At 48.1% G+C, this 17425-nt stretch overlaps 1 protein-coding gene across 1 annotated transcript in view; it reads right to left on the reverse strand.

Annotated features, from left to right (window-relative positions):
* LOC135385578 (uncharacterized) overlaps nt 1–17425 on the reverse strand; it is a 231362-nt gene that overhangs the window by 25658 nt on the left and 188279 nt on the right. The window contains exon 3 of the mRNA XM_064614984.1: nt 850–947. Within this exon, the coding sequence (XP_064471054.1) occupies nt 850–947 (98 nt within the window). The remainder of the gene's footprint in view (nt 1–849; nt 948–17425) is intronic.

Below are 17425 nucleotides of genomic sequence, written 5' to 3' on the forward strand. Positions count from 1 at the left end.
GTCTCTTCCGACCTCTTCATTGCGTGTTTTGCGCTCGATTGTAGCGAATTTTGGAAAAATCGCATACTTCCCCTTTTTCCTGCAATGACTAGAAAAATTACGTGTCTTGCGATTTTTCCTGTTGAAGTATTCCACGAGACTTGGTCAGGAAAAAAATGATTTTTACAAAAAAATCGCGAAGTAGGAGGAAAATTGCGAAACTTCCGGCCTTTGTATACCAGCACCGATTACAGCACGACAACCGTAATTTGGTCGCTGTCCAAAGCATGGTTTCCTCTATCCGCAAAAGAAAACCGCACAGTTCTAGGTGCTTTCTATGAGCCGCAGCTGCCGTTCACGCCATGCACGGTTTTCACCAGTGCTGCGAACTTTGCTCGTGTGTAGCACCCGGCACATTGAGATTTGGGAAATGTTTCGTTGTGTGTCGTTTTGCACTATTAGGGACTGCTAAAAAAAATTCGTAAAAATTCGCGATAGTTTTGTGAGGGCCGAGCAGGTCCGCTGGATCATTTCGCGTGGAATCGCCCACCTCCTTTATCGCGCACGCAGGCCTAGACCTTCCAAACTTTCCTCTGAGCTAGGACTGCAGCTTCAGTCATCTGCCAGTTGTTGTCTATAGATGTATAAAATAAGCAATGTTCGTTTTGTGATGGACGACTCCCAGGCTTCCTCAGGCTTCCTCGTCAATTCCCGCGGTGACAATTCGAAGAACCATCTCTGCTACGACCCGATAGGACTACCACAAATCAAAAACAGTTTGTTCACCAACACATCTGTTTCTCACCAAAGGGAAAACTGAAAACGAAACCAATCTCGTCACCTCTTCAATATTTCTGCCTCGAGACTTACGGTCAGCTTGTTGTGCATCCGTGTAGTGCCACAGTTGTAGATGTTGTCGAGCTCCAGTGAGAAATGCGCCTTTCCTTCGGAGAGATCTGGTTGGCAATCTGCATATAAAGGAAAGCAATAACTTTCTCACGGTTTTCGTTATGATATAGATACGCTAGCACGCCACTTCTCAAAGTACGCACAGACACATTTATGGCCCGTCGATTTCGCGGATCAATTCTTCTCCGGATTGAAAGACGGAGAGAGAGGAGTTGAATGTGTATGCGTACGACGTACGTATTGAAATTCTGTCAGTTATTTCAATATCACTCTTATCTACGCCCTGGCAGAAACCCGATGTTTTCGCCATTCGTACATACAAATCAAATCTGACACTGCTGCACAAAAATGCAGCCGAGGCTGAGAAATAGGGGAATGCGGCTCGGAAGTCTTAAGAAAATTATTATTCACGTGAAGGGTTACTACTCTATTCGCTCAGACGGCAGAGGTGTCGCAGCGTTGGTGGAGTATATTCTTTAAGCCTGTTATGTCAACCTCATCTCAAATAAAAGGTAAAAGTAGAAGCGGCTGGGTTGGTTGGTGCGTGGCAATGATGGCGTAGTTGGTAGCTCTTCCAATCCCCTGTGTCACATTGGAAGACATCCTGTACCCGCTCCCTAGTCTAGGAGTTTGCGATTCCTGCAGCTTTTGAACGGACACTTGGGCATGAACCTTATACCATTCTTCTCAATGCTCCATATTCGGATATTGCTGTTCTCGGCCATATGAGTTGCCTGAAGCGTAATAAGTCCAGCTTGCTGTGTACGCTCATGATCTATCCCGAGGGTTCTCAACCGGTGGGGAATTCCCCCCTGGTGGGAAATCTGGGATTGTCAAAGGGGGATTGACACCATGTAACATTCGCTTTCAATCGACCCTTATGCTTATATAAAATACGAATTAGCGTGTTAGCCGGCAGCACATTAATGCTCAAAAATGGACGAGCAGTACCTCTTAAAATGAAATTGATCAAATTAGAGTTATTAGTGTCAATAAATAACAATCACAGGGAACATATAGGCCCCACAACATGACGTTCAATAACAAAAAAAAAAAAAGAGTGAGGTCTGCCTGCTCAGCCAGGGCGGCAAGTTTCACTCCTGAAAAAAAGAAAAAAAAAGAGAAAGAGAGAGAGCAGTTAAGAGAGTCCTACGGACGAAACGAAGGCCAGCAACGCATCCTGTGCTTTCCGACGAACGTGTGCAGGACATTGCAAGTACAGGATGTCTTCCAATGTGACACAGGGGATTGGAAGAGCTACCAACTACGCCATCATTACCACGCACCAACCAACCCAGCCGCTTCTACTTTTACCTTTTATTTCAGATGAGGTTGACATAACAGGCTTAAAGAATATACTCCACCAACATTATACACCAGCCCACTTGACATCGGGCAGTGATAAACAGCACCTTTTTCTTTAAGCTCCTCGTTTTCTGAGGTACTCACGGAACGGCATGGTAATCAACAAACACATAAAACAAAGAAAGAACCTGGGGGCTCCAATTCCTATAGAAGGCGGCAGTACTGGAATCATTGAGAAGCGCTGACCGATTTATCCTGCTTTCGCCGTGCCTGTGCGCTTTTCTTTCCTTTTCTTTTGTCTTTTTCAGCGCTGTGCGGAGAGACAATGCCATCATTGTAATCAGGATATTAAGGACAGCTGACGCTTCTCGGGGGCCCTATCGTTCGCGCTCCGAACGCTGTCCTTTGTCGTTATCAACGGGTGAAGAACGGAATTGACGCCCATCGCTGTCTCCCATAGATCATTACTTTAACGACCACTGTAAAGTATTTGCCACCCCATAAAAGTCAAGGCGTTCATGTTTTATGGTTATGTGTTTCTCAACGGTTGAATAATTTGCAGTACAATTTAAAATACGAATGTAAAATACCCTTCATGGTACCACAAACAACCAAGAGTGAATATATAAGTGGATCTAAATTGTTAATAGGATTCATCTGGGCCTTGGGAAGTTACACAGTGCAAACGATGTCAACTGATACAAGAGCTTAGCAGATGCTTCCTTGGTAGGATTAAACTCGTATCTTATTTATGATTAAACAATGTCTAGGAACGTTACTTGGGTCTCTCACTGTCAAGCAACGTTCCATCTCTACGTCGTAGTTCGAGTTAAAAGTATGCCATTGTTCAGGCCTCAGGAAAAGTTTGAAGATGTGACTGGACGACGCTTTCAGACTGCAGGAATTCGCACGCCGATTCGAACGAAAAATCCCGGTGGAACACTGGTTTGGAGCAAACACATCCCACATGGACGAGGCACTCCGCACATGTAAGACTGCATGTATGAGGTCCCGAGATTGGATCATCCCTCTTTCCTTGCGGGTGGTAGATACCCACCGTGGGATGACCCTTACGTTATAGCCGCAACTCATCACGCTCAAGAAAACGTAATACTCGTAATTATCGTACAGCATTTCTCCGTTGCCCCATTACGCGTGCGGAACATGGAATTGTTTTAGAAATGTACTATTTACGATTAATGTACAATATACAGACGCCTTAAGACGAATGCAGGCACAGTTCCCTGTGAAGTTGGCTCTGGACGCACGGCCCCCTCCTGCGTTAGTCGTGACGCAGTCCGCCTGCGCGTTGCCGACAACGGTTCCATCACCACTACTACTGTGCAATGTAGTCATGATAAAAACAACAATATTTTTAGGGCGCTTCAGATTAACGGACGTTAGTTCAACATTTGAAGGTCATACCACAAGCCTCCTTGTAATGGACACCAGTATATCGATTTATTTGCACAATCGCGGAAAGGTAACGGCATTGCGCTGCTCAATTGGCTCAGTCAAGATGGGATTTCGTTATTGTAGCACTGTTTACTCCACAGAATACAGAGATACTTCGTTGCCCACCTACTGGCCCCCAGAAAGTGGGTTCGAAGTCATCCGAAAATTAACTGTGACACACCGATATCCGCGAGAGAAGGAACAATAATGCGGAGGGCCGCGATTTCGGCGCATGCTAGCGAATCCCCTGGTGGACAACCACCGGTTGTCTCGCAATCTGAAGCCACGAATTATTGAAATGGCCATTATCACAACGTATGTCTGTTCTTTCTTATTCGCTTCTGTCTGCCGGGGCCGGACGTATATTTTTGTTTGTTTGTTTGTTTTCAAAGTTTTTTAACCTTTCCCAAGAAACGAATTCGTTAGCGCACAATCGACAAGCAAAAACAAAAAGAAAGAAAACATAGTCATAAAACATAAACAAGTAAACGAAGAAGCGTGTCGAAACGAAAGCCAGATTGTGGAGCCAGATAATAATGCTTCGGCTCATGGTGACAGGTCTCACGACGCAACAAAGACGCGTTCTTGTACGCCGGCAAACTTTTTCGCACCGTGAACATGATTAAGCGCATAATTAAGCTCGTGATTAACTAATTAAGAACTCTCAGTTTTGTGTGGCGTTATCGTCTTTTCTTTGTGATGTGGTCAGCTTGGGCCAGATAGAAGAATCTTGAACGAGTAACACAACCAGCGAGCGACGTCTTGAGATGCTTAATTGCGGCTGCCTCATTAGAGGTGCAAAACGTAAGCAGTGGCATGATATACAGGGTGTTCGAAATTAAGCTTATACCATTCTTCTCGATGCTTCATATTCGGATATTGCTGTTCTCGGCCGTGAGTTGCCTGAAGCGTAATAAGTCCAGCTTGCTGTGTACGCTCATGATCTATCCCGAGGGTTCTCAACCGGTGGGGAATTCCCCCATGGTGGGAAATCTGGGATTGTCAAAGGGGGATTGACACCATGTAACATTCGCTTTCAATCGGCCCTTACGTTCACTTGCGTAGCATATCATCCACAGAACATCTCCCTTGCCAGGAACGAGTCGACGGTATATAATGATGGCTCCTGGGTGCGCACACTACTGGAAAGGCTATCTAGCGGTAAGGTCGCTCACCGGCAACAATAGTTTCATATATATTTTCTGAAAATACCTCAAATTTCTACGCGTGTATATATTGCTGTGGAGTTAATATGGGAGGGGAGGGGGGAACGCTTTGATGAACGGCAAAAGGGGTGTCACGGAGGAAAAAAGGTTGAGAACCACCAATGAATCCCCAGAGTAAAAAGAAAGAGGGAATTGCCTACAAAATAATCAAAGTCTGCATGGTATACACGTGGTAAGGGCGGAAATCTAACCATACGTTGAGATATAAGACAAGAAGTAGGGGTAATACTGAAATAAATGAGAATGAAATACAAGATAGTACTTTGAAATATACTTATATTACTTGACATATCAATGTTTGGCTAACGGCATTTTGTTTCTAAGCATGACTAAGTGACTGTCGACGAAAATATTATCATCAACGAAATGCATATAGGTGGATAACCACATCGTTTGGCTCACGCAGGGTCAAAATCGGAGCATCATTCCTTACCTGACGGTCGGTCCTAACAGCAAACGGCATACCCAACGTCCCCTTTTTTGTCCGTGGCTGTCAGTTTTCCTACATCATGATTAAGTAGCGACTTACATGCACCCTATCTCTACCCTCATTTGCAGTCACCTTTATTTGGGAAAACCTCTTCGCTTAGCTGTATCAAAAACGCACACACTTCTTACCGCAAGCCCGTCTTGCCCTGCGAGTCTTTCATCATCTGTCGGAGACAAAGCCCCGCCTGTGTGCGCTCTATTCACGTCTTGACATCAGTTACCCTTTCGACGCAAGGAGCTTTGCGGAAAAGATTATCCTCGGTTCTAAGCCGCGACCGGACGCTATAATCTCTTCCATCGCTTCGACTCCGAATGAAACGGTCAACATGGCGGTGTGTGGCACCGCTCGGTACTACACTGATAATCCCTGCCACGTTCAGGATCGATGGAATGTTTTGGCAGAATGTAGGCGACACCCGCCGCTCTGCAGAATGTAGCGAGGTCGAATCCTCGATTCTGATCACGTCGGGAGACAACGTAGATAGGAGAATGAGAGTTGAATCTCGTGCCGATATAGTCGCTGCACTGGAACAGGAAGGAGGGCAGTCGCTCTTCCGGCGGAAAAGGAGTTCATGCATATCAAGAGCCCCGATTGTTTCTCGCAAACTTCGGAATTCAGCACTAGCGACCTTTGGAAGGGAGCAAGTAAGGATTGCAGGCGAGCTTAATTGAGCCACAATGTTGAAGAAATAAAACGAGAAAGTGAAGGAGTACGTAAACTGTCGCTGTGATTTGGATTAGGTGAGCAAGTCACACGACACAAACAACGGAATGGGAGGGACTAGGCGGTGCAAGAACTACGGGACCGTCGTGTACGTTCGATGTAGAGATTAACATGGGAAGACCTGGCGGGGGGGGGGGGGGGGGGCGCACGGGTCGGGCTTGGGTCTCTCACGGCTTTTGGCCATGGGCCTGGGCCACTGGCCAAGTATGAGCTTTACTTCGACAGCCTTTACTATGACTCTCTTTGCTACACTCAACAGAAATTTAATGAAGACTAAGATATTAGAAAAAATTACATACATTAGCGGTCTCCCTGCTAATACAACGCAGAGTAATGCGATAGCAATCGTTGAACTTCTAACAAAATGCGGGGATAATTTTATATAGCGCGTAAAGCTTTACAGATATGGCTCAGGACGTAGGAGCACAAGTGGAATGACTTATGATGTAATGCTAGAGAGGATAACGTGGTGTGGGGTTTGATGTGAAGAAAAAGTTTTTTGGCCGCACCATGAGTACCTTAAGTAACACACGTAACCAGTATGACTGATGACAACGATATTGCGCAATCTGGAGAAAAGTCAGTTCGCAGTGCAATTACAGAATGACCTACGAAGAACATAAACAGTGAAAGGAGCTTCGACGCAGCTTGCTATTTACATGAGAAGGGGGGGGGGAGGGATGGCAGGATCGGCTCGCCGTTGTTGGCACAGAGAAGTGGGCGTCGTCACGACTATAGCCAAAAAAAAAAAAAGAGAAGGACGGACGGATGGAGGATAGAGGATGAAGGGTGGAGATGGAGAACCAGGCCCCATCCACCATCCAATGGCGACATCTATTTCCTTCACAATAACATTGAACAACCAATGTAGAGTGCAGTCGGTGCAAACATGTAACCGGATGAAGTTGTGGGGATTTCTTACATCTAAGAGAGGTGCTAATCCTTGGCTATACGCAGTTTAAGCTGTAACGGACTTCGGCCGTTCCGAAGTGGTAACGCGCGGGCCTGGTGTTTCATCGGCGAGCATGGGGCTGACCTTGTGTAAGGGTGCCAGATTGATATCTCAATATGTAAGGTTCATAAGCGAAGAACATTAGTTCAAGCATTTTCTTTTCTCTCTGTCTCTCTCTCTTTTTTTATCAGCATTAAACATATCCCGCCCCCTCCTTATCGCTGGACTTCTCATCTTTCACGAAAATGGCAGCTCGCGAAGCGACAGTCTCGCCTCTCGAGTCTCGCAGGTCCATGCTGTCCAACTGCGACAACACCACAGAAAGAGATGTTGCAAGGAAAAAATGTTGCCATGCAAACAGAAAATTTGTAATGGGCTTCCGATGCTGGGGAGCCGAGGCTTCTGCTCCTCGCTGTGTTGCGTCACCGTGAGAAGGCGAGCAACAGACTACAACCGGACCATTCCTTTCGCTGTGCAACCTGTCTGTTTACGAATTTAACATTGTATGCCTGCGTCGTTCGGAGTGGAAAACTAGGAGACAGAAAAGAAGAAGCGCGGGACATGCACCGAAACGGCCAGGGGGGTGGGTTATTTGTTTATTTATTAGAGCAGAGATTAAATAAAAGAGGAAAAGGCAGCCAAGCGGTATGTCGGCTTGCTATTCCGCAGCAAAATAAAAAGAAAAGAAAGGACAAGAATTAGGAAATAAGGGATAAACTCACAAAAGGCGAAAGATGGATGAGATAGATTTAAGACAAATAAGATTTAAGACAAGGTGAGCCGACTTACAAAAAGGCTATGGTCGAATTCGAAGAATACAGAGGTAACGTGTTGTGACATGAAATCCGAGTGCTAACGTGTTGGAGGTGAACAGGCAGGGTTCCGTTTCAGGGTAACAACTGTTTATTACAACGTGCTGTTTTCTGAAGATAACAGACAGCCTACCCGAGGAGCCTCGCTCTTTTTGACTCCACATCCCGGAAAGTCAGGTAAACATATGGTCTAACAATGACACTCGTGATGTCCGGTCGACGTGACCTCCCGAGAAGAGGGCCACGACTCCTTTCTTTGCATGGGTGAAGACCGGCTCGTTGGCGGATCGAATGAACAGCTTATCCTGTTGTGGCCTCCCCCCCCCCCCCACACACGTTTGACTCAGGATTATGGATTATTTATGGAACTGTTGGAAGCTTACCTCCAAAGAAGAACACCATTACCTACACAAAGGGGAATTCCAATAGGTTCATGCGTGTCTCCTATGTTGTGCGACTTGTAACTGGGGGCATGCGATAGAAACAAATTGCTGCAGCGCTGGCACGCCTGGAGGTGTTTCATGTCGTCCGCTACGTAGACGATTTCTTAATTGTTTACCAACCACGCAAGGTACCTCGGCAGAAAGGTATCACTGAAGAATATATATTGCAGATATTCAGCGCACAGGCCGGAAGCGAAAATGTTTGGAGCGTGTTGGTTGGGATTGAACATGATTGAGAACGCAGAAGGACAAAGACGACACACACAGGGAACGCTTCCGTGTGCGTGTCGCCTTTGTCCCTCCGCGTTCTCAATCATGTTCAGTCCGGAGGCTTGCGATTCACATAGGAACTAGAGCAGTGCACGGGCCCGGGCTTACCCGAAAGCCGGGGCCCGGCCCGGGCTTTGCGTTTTTTATGCGGACCTGGGCCGGGTTCGGGTTTCAGCCACCGGGCCAGGGCCGGGTACGGGCTTGACAACGCCGGCCATGGTCGGGCATGTAGCGAACATATTTCACGAGACTGAACAGCTGAATTTCCATGTCACTTTTTTTTTCGTTGGGTGTGGGATATCATGGTATTCTCATCTGAGAACTATCACTTTTTTATATGTGATCATGCTTATGTCGTGTAATGGGTCTCGATTTCGCACGTGCACTCACACACATTTGGGGACGATTGGTGTGGCTGGCGCGCTGAGAGTTTGACACGAGGGTCTGTTGGGTTAGGTGTTGTGACACATTTCGTTCCCGTGAGAGTCCGGAACGAGGGTCAGATAGGTTAGGTGTTCTGATATATTTCGTTCGCGTGAGAGTTCGAGAAAGGGGAACTAACACCGGTGCATGCACAATAGAGCGGAGAGCGCAATAGAGCGGAGATGAATCTCTCTTGAACCGCATGGTGCATACATATCGCCCACGCGCCGCTGCGCGCTGCCTTCCCAAGCAAGCAAGTACCAAGCACAGAGCGGCTTGCCGTCAGAGAAACACAGCCGCTCCCTTCGAGTGTACCTCCTCATTCTCCACCAGCTAGCTGCGTCCTTTTCCTGCCACAGCATATCCTGCACCGCATGAGCACAGCATGTCCTGCGATATGCTGTGCTGTTTAGTAAATCAAAATACGCTTCCGGCCCTCCAGAACACATAGAGCAGAGGCGGGCTGGGACTGGGCCTGAGCATGGAAATAGCCGGGTACGGGCTGGGACCGGGCCGACGGAGTTGGGGCCGGGTGGGGCCCGGGCTGGGAATCTATAGAAGACGTCGGGCCGGGTGCGGGCCGTAGCTGACGGGCCTGAAAATTAGGCCCGTGCTGGGTTCTAATAGGAACTACCGGCACAGAGAGCATTGCAGTTTCTGGACATAAAGATTAAGACCGGATACCACACCTGCTGGATCTACAGTCCAAGACCAAAATAATCTATACTGCCTTACATGTCAGCCAATACAAAGCTCATCAAGCGAGGCATCACAATTACAACTCTTTAGGCAGCACTCGAAAAGTCTTGCACGTACACCGCCGCTACTGCGTCCAAAGCTCAAGCAGAAACACTAAAGAATGGGCATATCAAGAGAATACCTTGCTGACAGTAGCTGAGGAATTCGTTTGGAAGGCTAAAGGTGGGTACAAACGCGCTAGACCTAGACCTGAAGGAAGGTCTGTCCGCATACCATATGTGGCACAGAGTTACAAAAAGAAAAAATAACTCCCGCCATTAACTAACAAGAGTCCTCCAACGTCCGGACGACGTTTCTTCTCGCGGTCACGACGCTGGTCTGACAGTGAATAGAGTGAGGTTTTACATAGCGCGTTTTGTGGTGCCGGGCTGAAGACACCTAGGGATGAGGGATTCCGTTGTAAATGTGATTTTTTTTAGCGCTGGTATGTTGATACCTCCTGTATGTCCTATGCTAATATCAAAAAGCACAAGGCATCGGGGCAACATGCTCGGCGCCTTACAACTGCGCTTTCGCAAAAAAGAAGCAGCATCTGATATGTCTTCTGCGACTCCTCGCATAAAGCATAATGGGTTACCAAGTATGGTGAAGTTGGAAGCGCACAAAAACACACAAAAGCCGACAAAGAACGGGAATAAAATATCGAGAAACCGAAATTCTCCAAGTTACAACACCGACACCTGGTAAAGTGATTTCTTTCTGTTGCTCTCCTCTCGAAACTTCAACATCTGCGACAACTCGTAAGTCAGTGTTTCCTTTGGTGCGCACAAAAAGTTGAAAACGTGGTGCTTTTTTCTCCGGATGTCCTCGTTTTTTCACAGGCACAGCCTGGACGTGTCACCAGATCGATTCTCCAACCCTCTTTCATTGATTGTGAGCATTGAAAATCCACTTCTACGTTTCGTAGCACTTCGAATGTATTTTTGACTTCTCGACTTTTACTTATCTGTTTTTCATTTTTACGCTGGTCGATGTGGAGCACTCCAAACTCACGAGTTAAAGTTCTCAGCCATTCTTTTAAGATGTCCTCAGTATCGTGTTACGGGTCTGCGATAACTTGGGTTGTTCTTCTAGCAAAGGTTCGCAATCCATTTCGTTACACTCTCAAGCGAAATGGCGTAACACAGACACGTACGTAACGTACAGTTCAGTTGAGAAATACGCCGCAAGAAAAGGTAGTGAAAGCTTCTATCTCTAGTGCCGCAGGTATGCAGTAGTATTTTTGCTATGCGGGCCTTGTTTTCGAGACAGGCGTTGCATTGAAAGGAAGAAACAGGTGTGAGATGGTGTTGGTCTAATGTTCTAACTGCTTGTCGTAGTTGTCTTGGCAAGGCGAGAAATATCACGACTAACTTTGGTCCAGAGAAGCAGTTGCATGGGTTTGGATTTGCAGTGATGTCCAGACTAGAGTTGAGAAAGTGGACGATGACACGTCAGAAAATGAAAACACCTGGGAGCGAGACTGGGGAAAAGTGGACAAAAATAAGTGGAGAGAAGACCACTAGTGATGCGCCGTCAGGGACGATATTGGACCTTGGTGTCCTTCAGAAAGAAAGCCAGGTTTGAGCCGAGATGGTGTCCTTTCGCCTGCATTGGGCTGCACACAGTGACGTGATCTACGGACCAGTCGCCACCGCCGATGAAGTTTAGGTGTCTACGGCTACTGTAAGCAGAGAATACCAGAAGGATACGACGACAGCAACAACTATATTTTGGTGATGATGATTGGGATGCTAGCTCATTTCCAGCGGTAATTTGACTAAGATATAACGATAAGCCTCACATGGAGGAGCAGATCCCTACGTTGTCCAGAAAGGCCAGTCAAGTTAGTCAACAAACTGCTCGAGTTGACGGCTCGTACTGCAGGACGGTGCCACATGCTGACAACCGTTAAAAACACGCTTGCCAGGTGAATCTTGCGGTAGCCCAGTTGGTAGTGTATTCGCCTGCTGATGCCGATTTTGCGAGTGCAAACCTGGCCGAGGACGCTAGCAACCTGGTGGCAGCGTACCAGTTTTTTGTTTTGTTTTTTTGTACGCTGTGTTCGTGAGGAACGTTAGATACGGTGTGCCATGTGTTGAGATTTCAGTGCACGTTAAAGAACTCCCAGGTGCGCAAACTTAATCCACAGACCGACCACTGTGGCGGAGCACATAATCATAGTTGTCTCGCCACGTAAAGCCAGGAATTATTATTAGGATCTTGCCGACGACATAATCCGTTGAGCGCTGATGACCTGAGCCTGTGGATGCTGCAACGAGGTCACGGAGGTATAGAGCTGTTCTACTTTTGGATCATAGGTCATATCGATGAACTGTATTTGCCCTAACATGATATCAGGCATCCATGCGGTGTTCGCATAACGTCGATTTGTACTGTTGTATGTGTGCCCTCATTAGGTAGGCTACAAGGATTCCATTGCGTCGCTAGGCCGTTACAACACAATGCTTTCATGACACGACAAACATAACCGATCCAGTGCTAAAGGTACTTAAACGTCGGGCAGTCGTGACGCTCCAGGAAATACAGCTGCAGTTCCCTTCTCAGCGCAGCAAATACTGCGGAGAAGAGCCCAATAGAAGGTCATTCTTGGGTGGGTTCATGTTGACTGTGTTCGCAGGCACGTCGTTGGCGCATATAAGTGCATCGAATCTGTCCTGATAAGCCTGGCTGCATTCGTTAGCTGAATGATTTTGGCACGGCAGACAGGATAGCCTCGTGTTGTCGGTCGCCTGGTGCGGATCGCTGTGTGAGCCCAGGAAATCATTGTACATTTTGTAGCAGGCGCGAAGTGGACATCAGTACCCCTATGAGCCCCAGCGCTAGGTCGTAGTGTCCTTTCTTGACGTCTTCTCACAGGACCACTCTTGAAAGGAAATAAGGGAAAGGATGCGCAAGACAGCCAGACCCACAGTTAGCCGCACTCTCTTTTAACCCCGCAGTCTGATCTCCTGATCAGGATATTTAATATAACCAAGTAAACTTGTGTAGTACAAGTTCGATGGAATTCAATCTGTCTGATTCAGTCTGATCTCCTGCGAGGCCCAACCCATATCACACATTTTGTAGTACCTCGGCAATTTCGAGCCATGCGACGAAATCTCAGCCACTTACAGCAGTGAATGGGGCCTTCTATGTAAATTAGCGGGACAGCACAGCGTCATGCTTGCAATATTTTAATGACATAATATAATGCGCGTGACAAGCCTCTGTGGTCATCGTCGTCGCTACATTGCCTCCATCCGGAGGCGTGATCACCCGGCAACGACGGGTGGTGACGCGACGACGGCGATGAATAATGGTCAAGAGACAGTAAAGGACGGTGACGTGGACGACGTGGATGCTGAAGGGATGGAGGATGGTGGTAACGTCAACAATGAGGCACGGGGAAAGGAATGATGTTGGACAAAGATGTGGAAGATGGGGGACGCTGTGCCGCCTGCAAAAGGGCGGTGCTCCCATAGGACCACCGCCGAGCCGTCACGAAACGCTGCTGTCGCGGGTGTCGGATTTCGTCGGGGCCGGGGGCATCTCGTCGGCACTGTCGGGTCAATAGCGGCTATTCATCTTCTTGGTGTGTCGGCATTAGGACTGGGATGTCGATGGCCACGGCGGTAGCGATCCCGCCGAGGAGACCCGGCACCTCCACGAAATGTAACGAGGCAGTACAGGGTCATGATGGCAGTGGCTTAATGGCAGAATATAATGTGCGTGACATGCCTCCGTGATCATCGCCGTCGCTATACGGTATTAATGAACTGTGAAGATTTGAAATCCTAAGAAAATTCGCTGAAGCACACGAATTCTGGGTCGAAGATTAAGTGTGAGGCAGCATATTGAAACATGATGGGCCCCCTACGCATTCTAACGCGGTCGACACCTTCTCGCGAGGATGCATAGTCCGGTAAGCACATCGCCGCCATGTTCTGCCATGAATGCCTGGTATCTTGCCTATCAGATGTGACACTGCGTCCTTGAGATAGAAAATTCGAGTGCTGTTTGGGGGATGGCATAAATCCTTCCCAAGTTTCTCTGCATACGATTTCCGCATTGACAACACTGTAACTCCAGGAAAAACCCCTTGCTGGCAAGAAGGTGCGGGCTGCCGCTTCCGAAAGTACAAGGACGCATAAAGACCCATCACGATTCCCATAAAATATTTCTACCCAAACTTTTTTCACTGCGACGCATTTCATTTACAAAATTGCTGCCGCGGCGAGAAGTTCGAGTGCTCGAACGGTATACCACACCCCCTTGTGTGACTCTTGTGACTGGGAACCCTGTCATTCGTTGGTAGGAAGAATCTGCTACGAGCGGCTACGAGTATGGCAAGCTGTTCCTTGTTGACTGCTACTCATTATGTCACGTTCTCTGAAGAACAAAGCATGCTTGCAGCCCAACAAAATATAGTTACGATCACTAGAGTAATTTCCTTGGCTTCTGTGCGATGGCTTCCGTGGCTTCTGGCTGTTGCACGTCTTCAACTGGGGGGCGACGTACACGTCAGTCATGTGATGCGGCGTTCAAAGCGATAACACTTCCGAGCCGTTTGCTGTGGTGCATCTCTCCGTCGTGTTCTCTAATTTGCAGTCACGGCAAAGTCTGCTTGACCTATCGTGCCCCATATCAGCTAAGTGTGTTGTCGTACAGCTCACAGCTGATGCAGCGCGGAGTTCGGGGTTGCGTGAATGAGAAAGGCAACGCCTGGCCGTCGCTTGTACAAGGTTCCGCCGAATGAGCTACGAAGAAGGAAGACGTCCGCTCTATTCAACGTCAGGATACCAAGCCTGACACAAACCTATATGCTGTCTGCACTTTAGCGAGAGCAATTTTTCAATCACCGCAGAGGGTTTTTGTCTCACGTCCACGAAGGAACAGCAACAGATATTCGTCCGCTCGCTTGGCAGGGCGATGCAGTTGGTGCACGTATACCGTGCAAAGACATACCTTACAGTTCGACTCGTATGTCCATGTCAACACCGGTTGTCATGTCCCGGTGGCGTCACCGAAGACCTTCCTGGTGCATCAGCTTCAGCTCCATACAGCCGCACACTGTCGAGAAAAACTGGGGTGTTGCTGTACAATGCACAGTTGGATTCGTGCTGTACTACTCGTTCTTCCCATGGTGTCGGCGGTCCCAAAAAGGCAAGGTCGTTAGCGGCCTTCGAATCCTTGATTTCGGGCATCACGTAACTGAAGAACGTCTAGCGTCTCGGAAGCTGTAGCAGACGCTCCCACCTGAGCGTTGTTGCTGACCGGTGGCGGCCGACGTCACCTCGATCATGTGATCCCAGACCCAATGAGGAGCGTTCCCTCCCCACACGTCACATAGTGACGCGCGTCCCGGCGCTCATCACGTGTCCGTCGCGAAGGCGAAGGAGGGTGTTTTGCGCACGGGAGATTCGGGGGGCTATTGTATGCGTCGCGAGTTCGCCACGGTTGTACTAATTGTGGGAAACGGTTTTCAGGCGCCTCACATTTTCAGCGCCTCGGGGGTCAAAAACAGAAACATAGTTTTACGCCTCTAGACTGCTCCTTTAAAGGGGCCGTAAATAGGTACAAAAGGTGCACATTTCTTTGTGTTATATTATTGAAACTTATGCAGTGAAAACTCCTTGCAATTACTAACGCTCAAAAACAAAAGGTGCTTGCATACGGATGAAATATTCACTGCACTCTTTCGCATTTTAGCTCCGCCCCGCGCTCTAACTTTACGTCCCCCCCCCCCCATGTTGACGTAGCGCTTTCCTCACCAATTACGATCGAGTGTTCCACTATGATTTTCTTTCGAATGCGGAATTGGACTAGATGAACGTGAATCCTCTTCTATTCAAAATATAAACAGTTACAGCCTCAAAATGAAAAAGAGAAGCGTTTAATTTAGGTATCATACGCGCACTACGTTTTCTGGGCAGTAGCACGCAGCACACCACGAGCGCGAATGAATATCCGGGACTACAGTTCCGGAATCTTAGGTAGGTGCGCGATGGAGCATCTTCGTCATCTTCGAATGGTTCCGACAACCGGGCTGCCGTACTTTGGTTTGAGCCACGCGCCATCGCGTCACCAGCTCGCGTGATGCAGTGGATAGCATGCTTAGCGTGCTGGCCATGTCACGTCGTGACTGGGAGGAACCCGGGTTGGAATCGCGTCATGTGATAGCAGCGCAACTGTTGACGTTTGCGCCAGCCGGAGATGTTGAAGATGTCATGACGTTGAATTTCGGAACCACGGAGCGCAAAACGTCGTTTCACACAAACAAACTGAGCGCTCCGACTCACAGCTGATAACGAAGTATGTTTATTGGCTGGTAATTTGAAACATCATGTGCGCAGCTCGGCCCCCCGATTCGACGGCAAAACGCTACGTAGCCATGTGACGTATGCGTGGTGGAGAGAGGCTCGCTGGTTACTCATCTTTGAAAGCAGTTATATGGGTCAATGAGCTGGCACGAGCCGAACGAAATGTACATTTGGGTATTATTATCTGCGTTCTTTCATGGGGTATCATTATTTCAGAAATGTTTGGTGGCCTCTTTACGGCCCCTTTAAGGACATGTGTTTGCCTACGTATGATTACCCATGATATTATTACTTCGTTTTTTCTTTAAGCCAAGATATAACTGCGGCCATTAGCGACGCCACAGGGGTCGGTTTGTGGCAATACAATCGGTTCTCTGCCAATTGTCACGTTTTTTTTTCTCTGGAATGGATTCCCGGGCATGTGGGCTTATCCGGCAACTCACGCGGAGATGCGGCTGCGCGACGTACTGCACAAGTGACTCATGCCAGTGTACATTTGTCCCTTACTGTTTCTGCCTGCCGTCTGTCTATCCGCCGTCGGTGTGCTGCTCGTGCCCAAGCGTTCAGACCTGAGCCTGCCTCCTACAACAGTCATCTGCAATCAATCGACCCCCCGGTGGACTTCTTTATTGCGTGTCGCTGCACCCGTCACGAGGAACCGCTCGTTCACCCCCTCCGCCTGAACGACTCCTGCACACCGCTGCATCTGTTGAAAATGGGTCAATTCAGCAATCCCCTGTGCACTAGCTGTGGCGTGGTGGCTCATATTCCCCACTGCATCCTACACTGTCTGCAACACCTTCTGCCCCGTGGCGCCCTCAGTCGTCGTCGATCCCTGCTTGGCTACAGCAGTCTAGCATTGGCTACCTTACTGGGTCCCGTTCTTCGTTCGACACAGTGGGCCGTCACCACTGAGCTCCTTCGCTTTCTCCACGCTTCGAACCTTGTCAGCGCCTTGTGACTGTGTGACCGTGTGTATGATTTTTCAGTTTTATTTCTTTTTCCTTCCTTCCCTTCTTCTTTATTTCTTCCTTTTTTTACAGCAAGCAGACCTCTGTCTGGTTGACCTTTCCTTTTTTTATTTTTTATTTAATAAGTCCTCATATCCGCCCCACCCTCCTAACCGTAAAATATTCGACAGGGCTGCACACCGACAAAGGATTTTTGCCGTTTAATTGGTGGCATGTAATTATTTGATTAGCTGGTTTCGTGTTGCGAAGGAAGGGGTGCTTATTCCTTCTCCGCTGATCCCACTTTCCCGCTCTAGTGTTCAGGCCATCGTTTACTTTCGTGATCAACACTTTGTTTTGTTCTTCCCGAGGGGAGGTCTGGACACCCTTCAACACGAAACACGCTCCAATATTGACAGCCGGAGAA

The sequence above is a fragment of the Ornithodoros turicata genome, chromosome 2, assembly GCF_037126465.1.
Source record: "Ornithodoros turicata isolate Travis chromosome 2, ASM3712646v1, whole genome shotgun sequence".
Classification (NCBI taxonomy): domain Eukaryota; kingdom Metazoa; phylum Arthropoda; class Arachnida; order Ixodida; family Argasidae; genus Ornithodoros; species Ornithodoros turicata.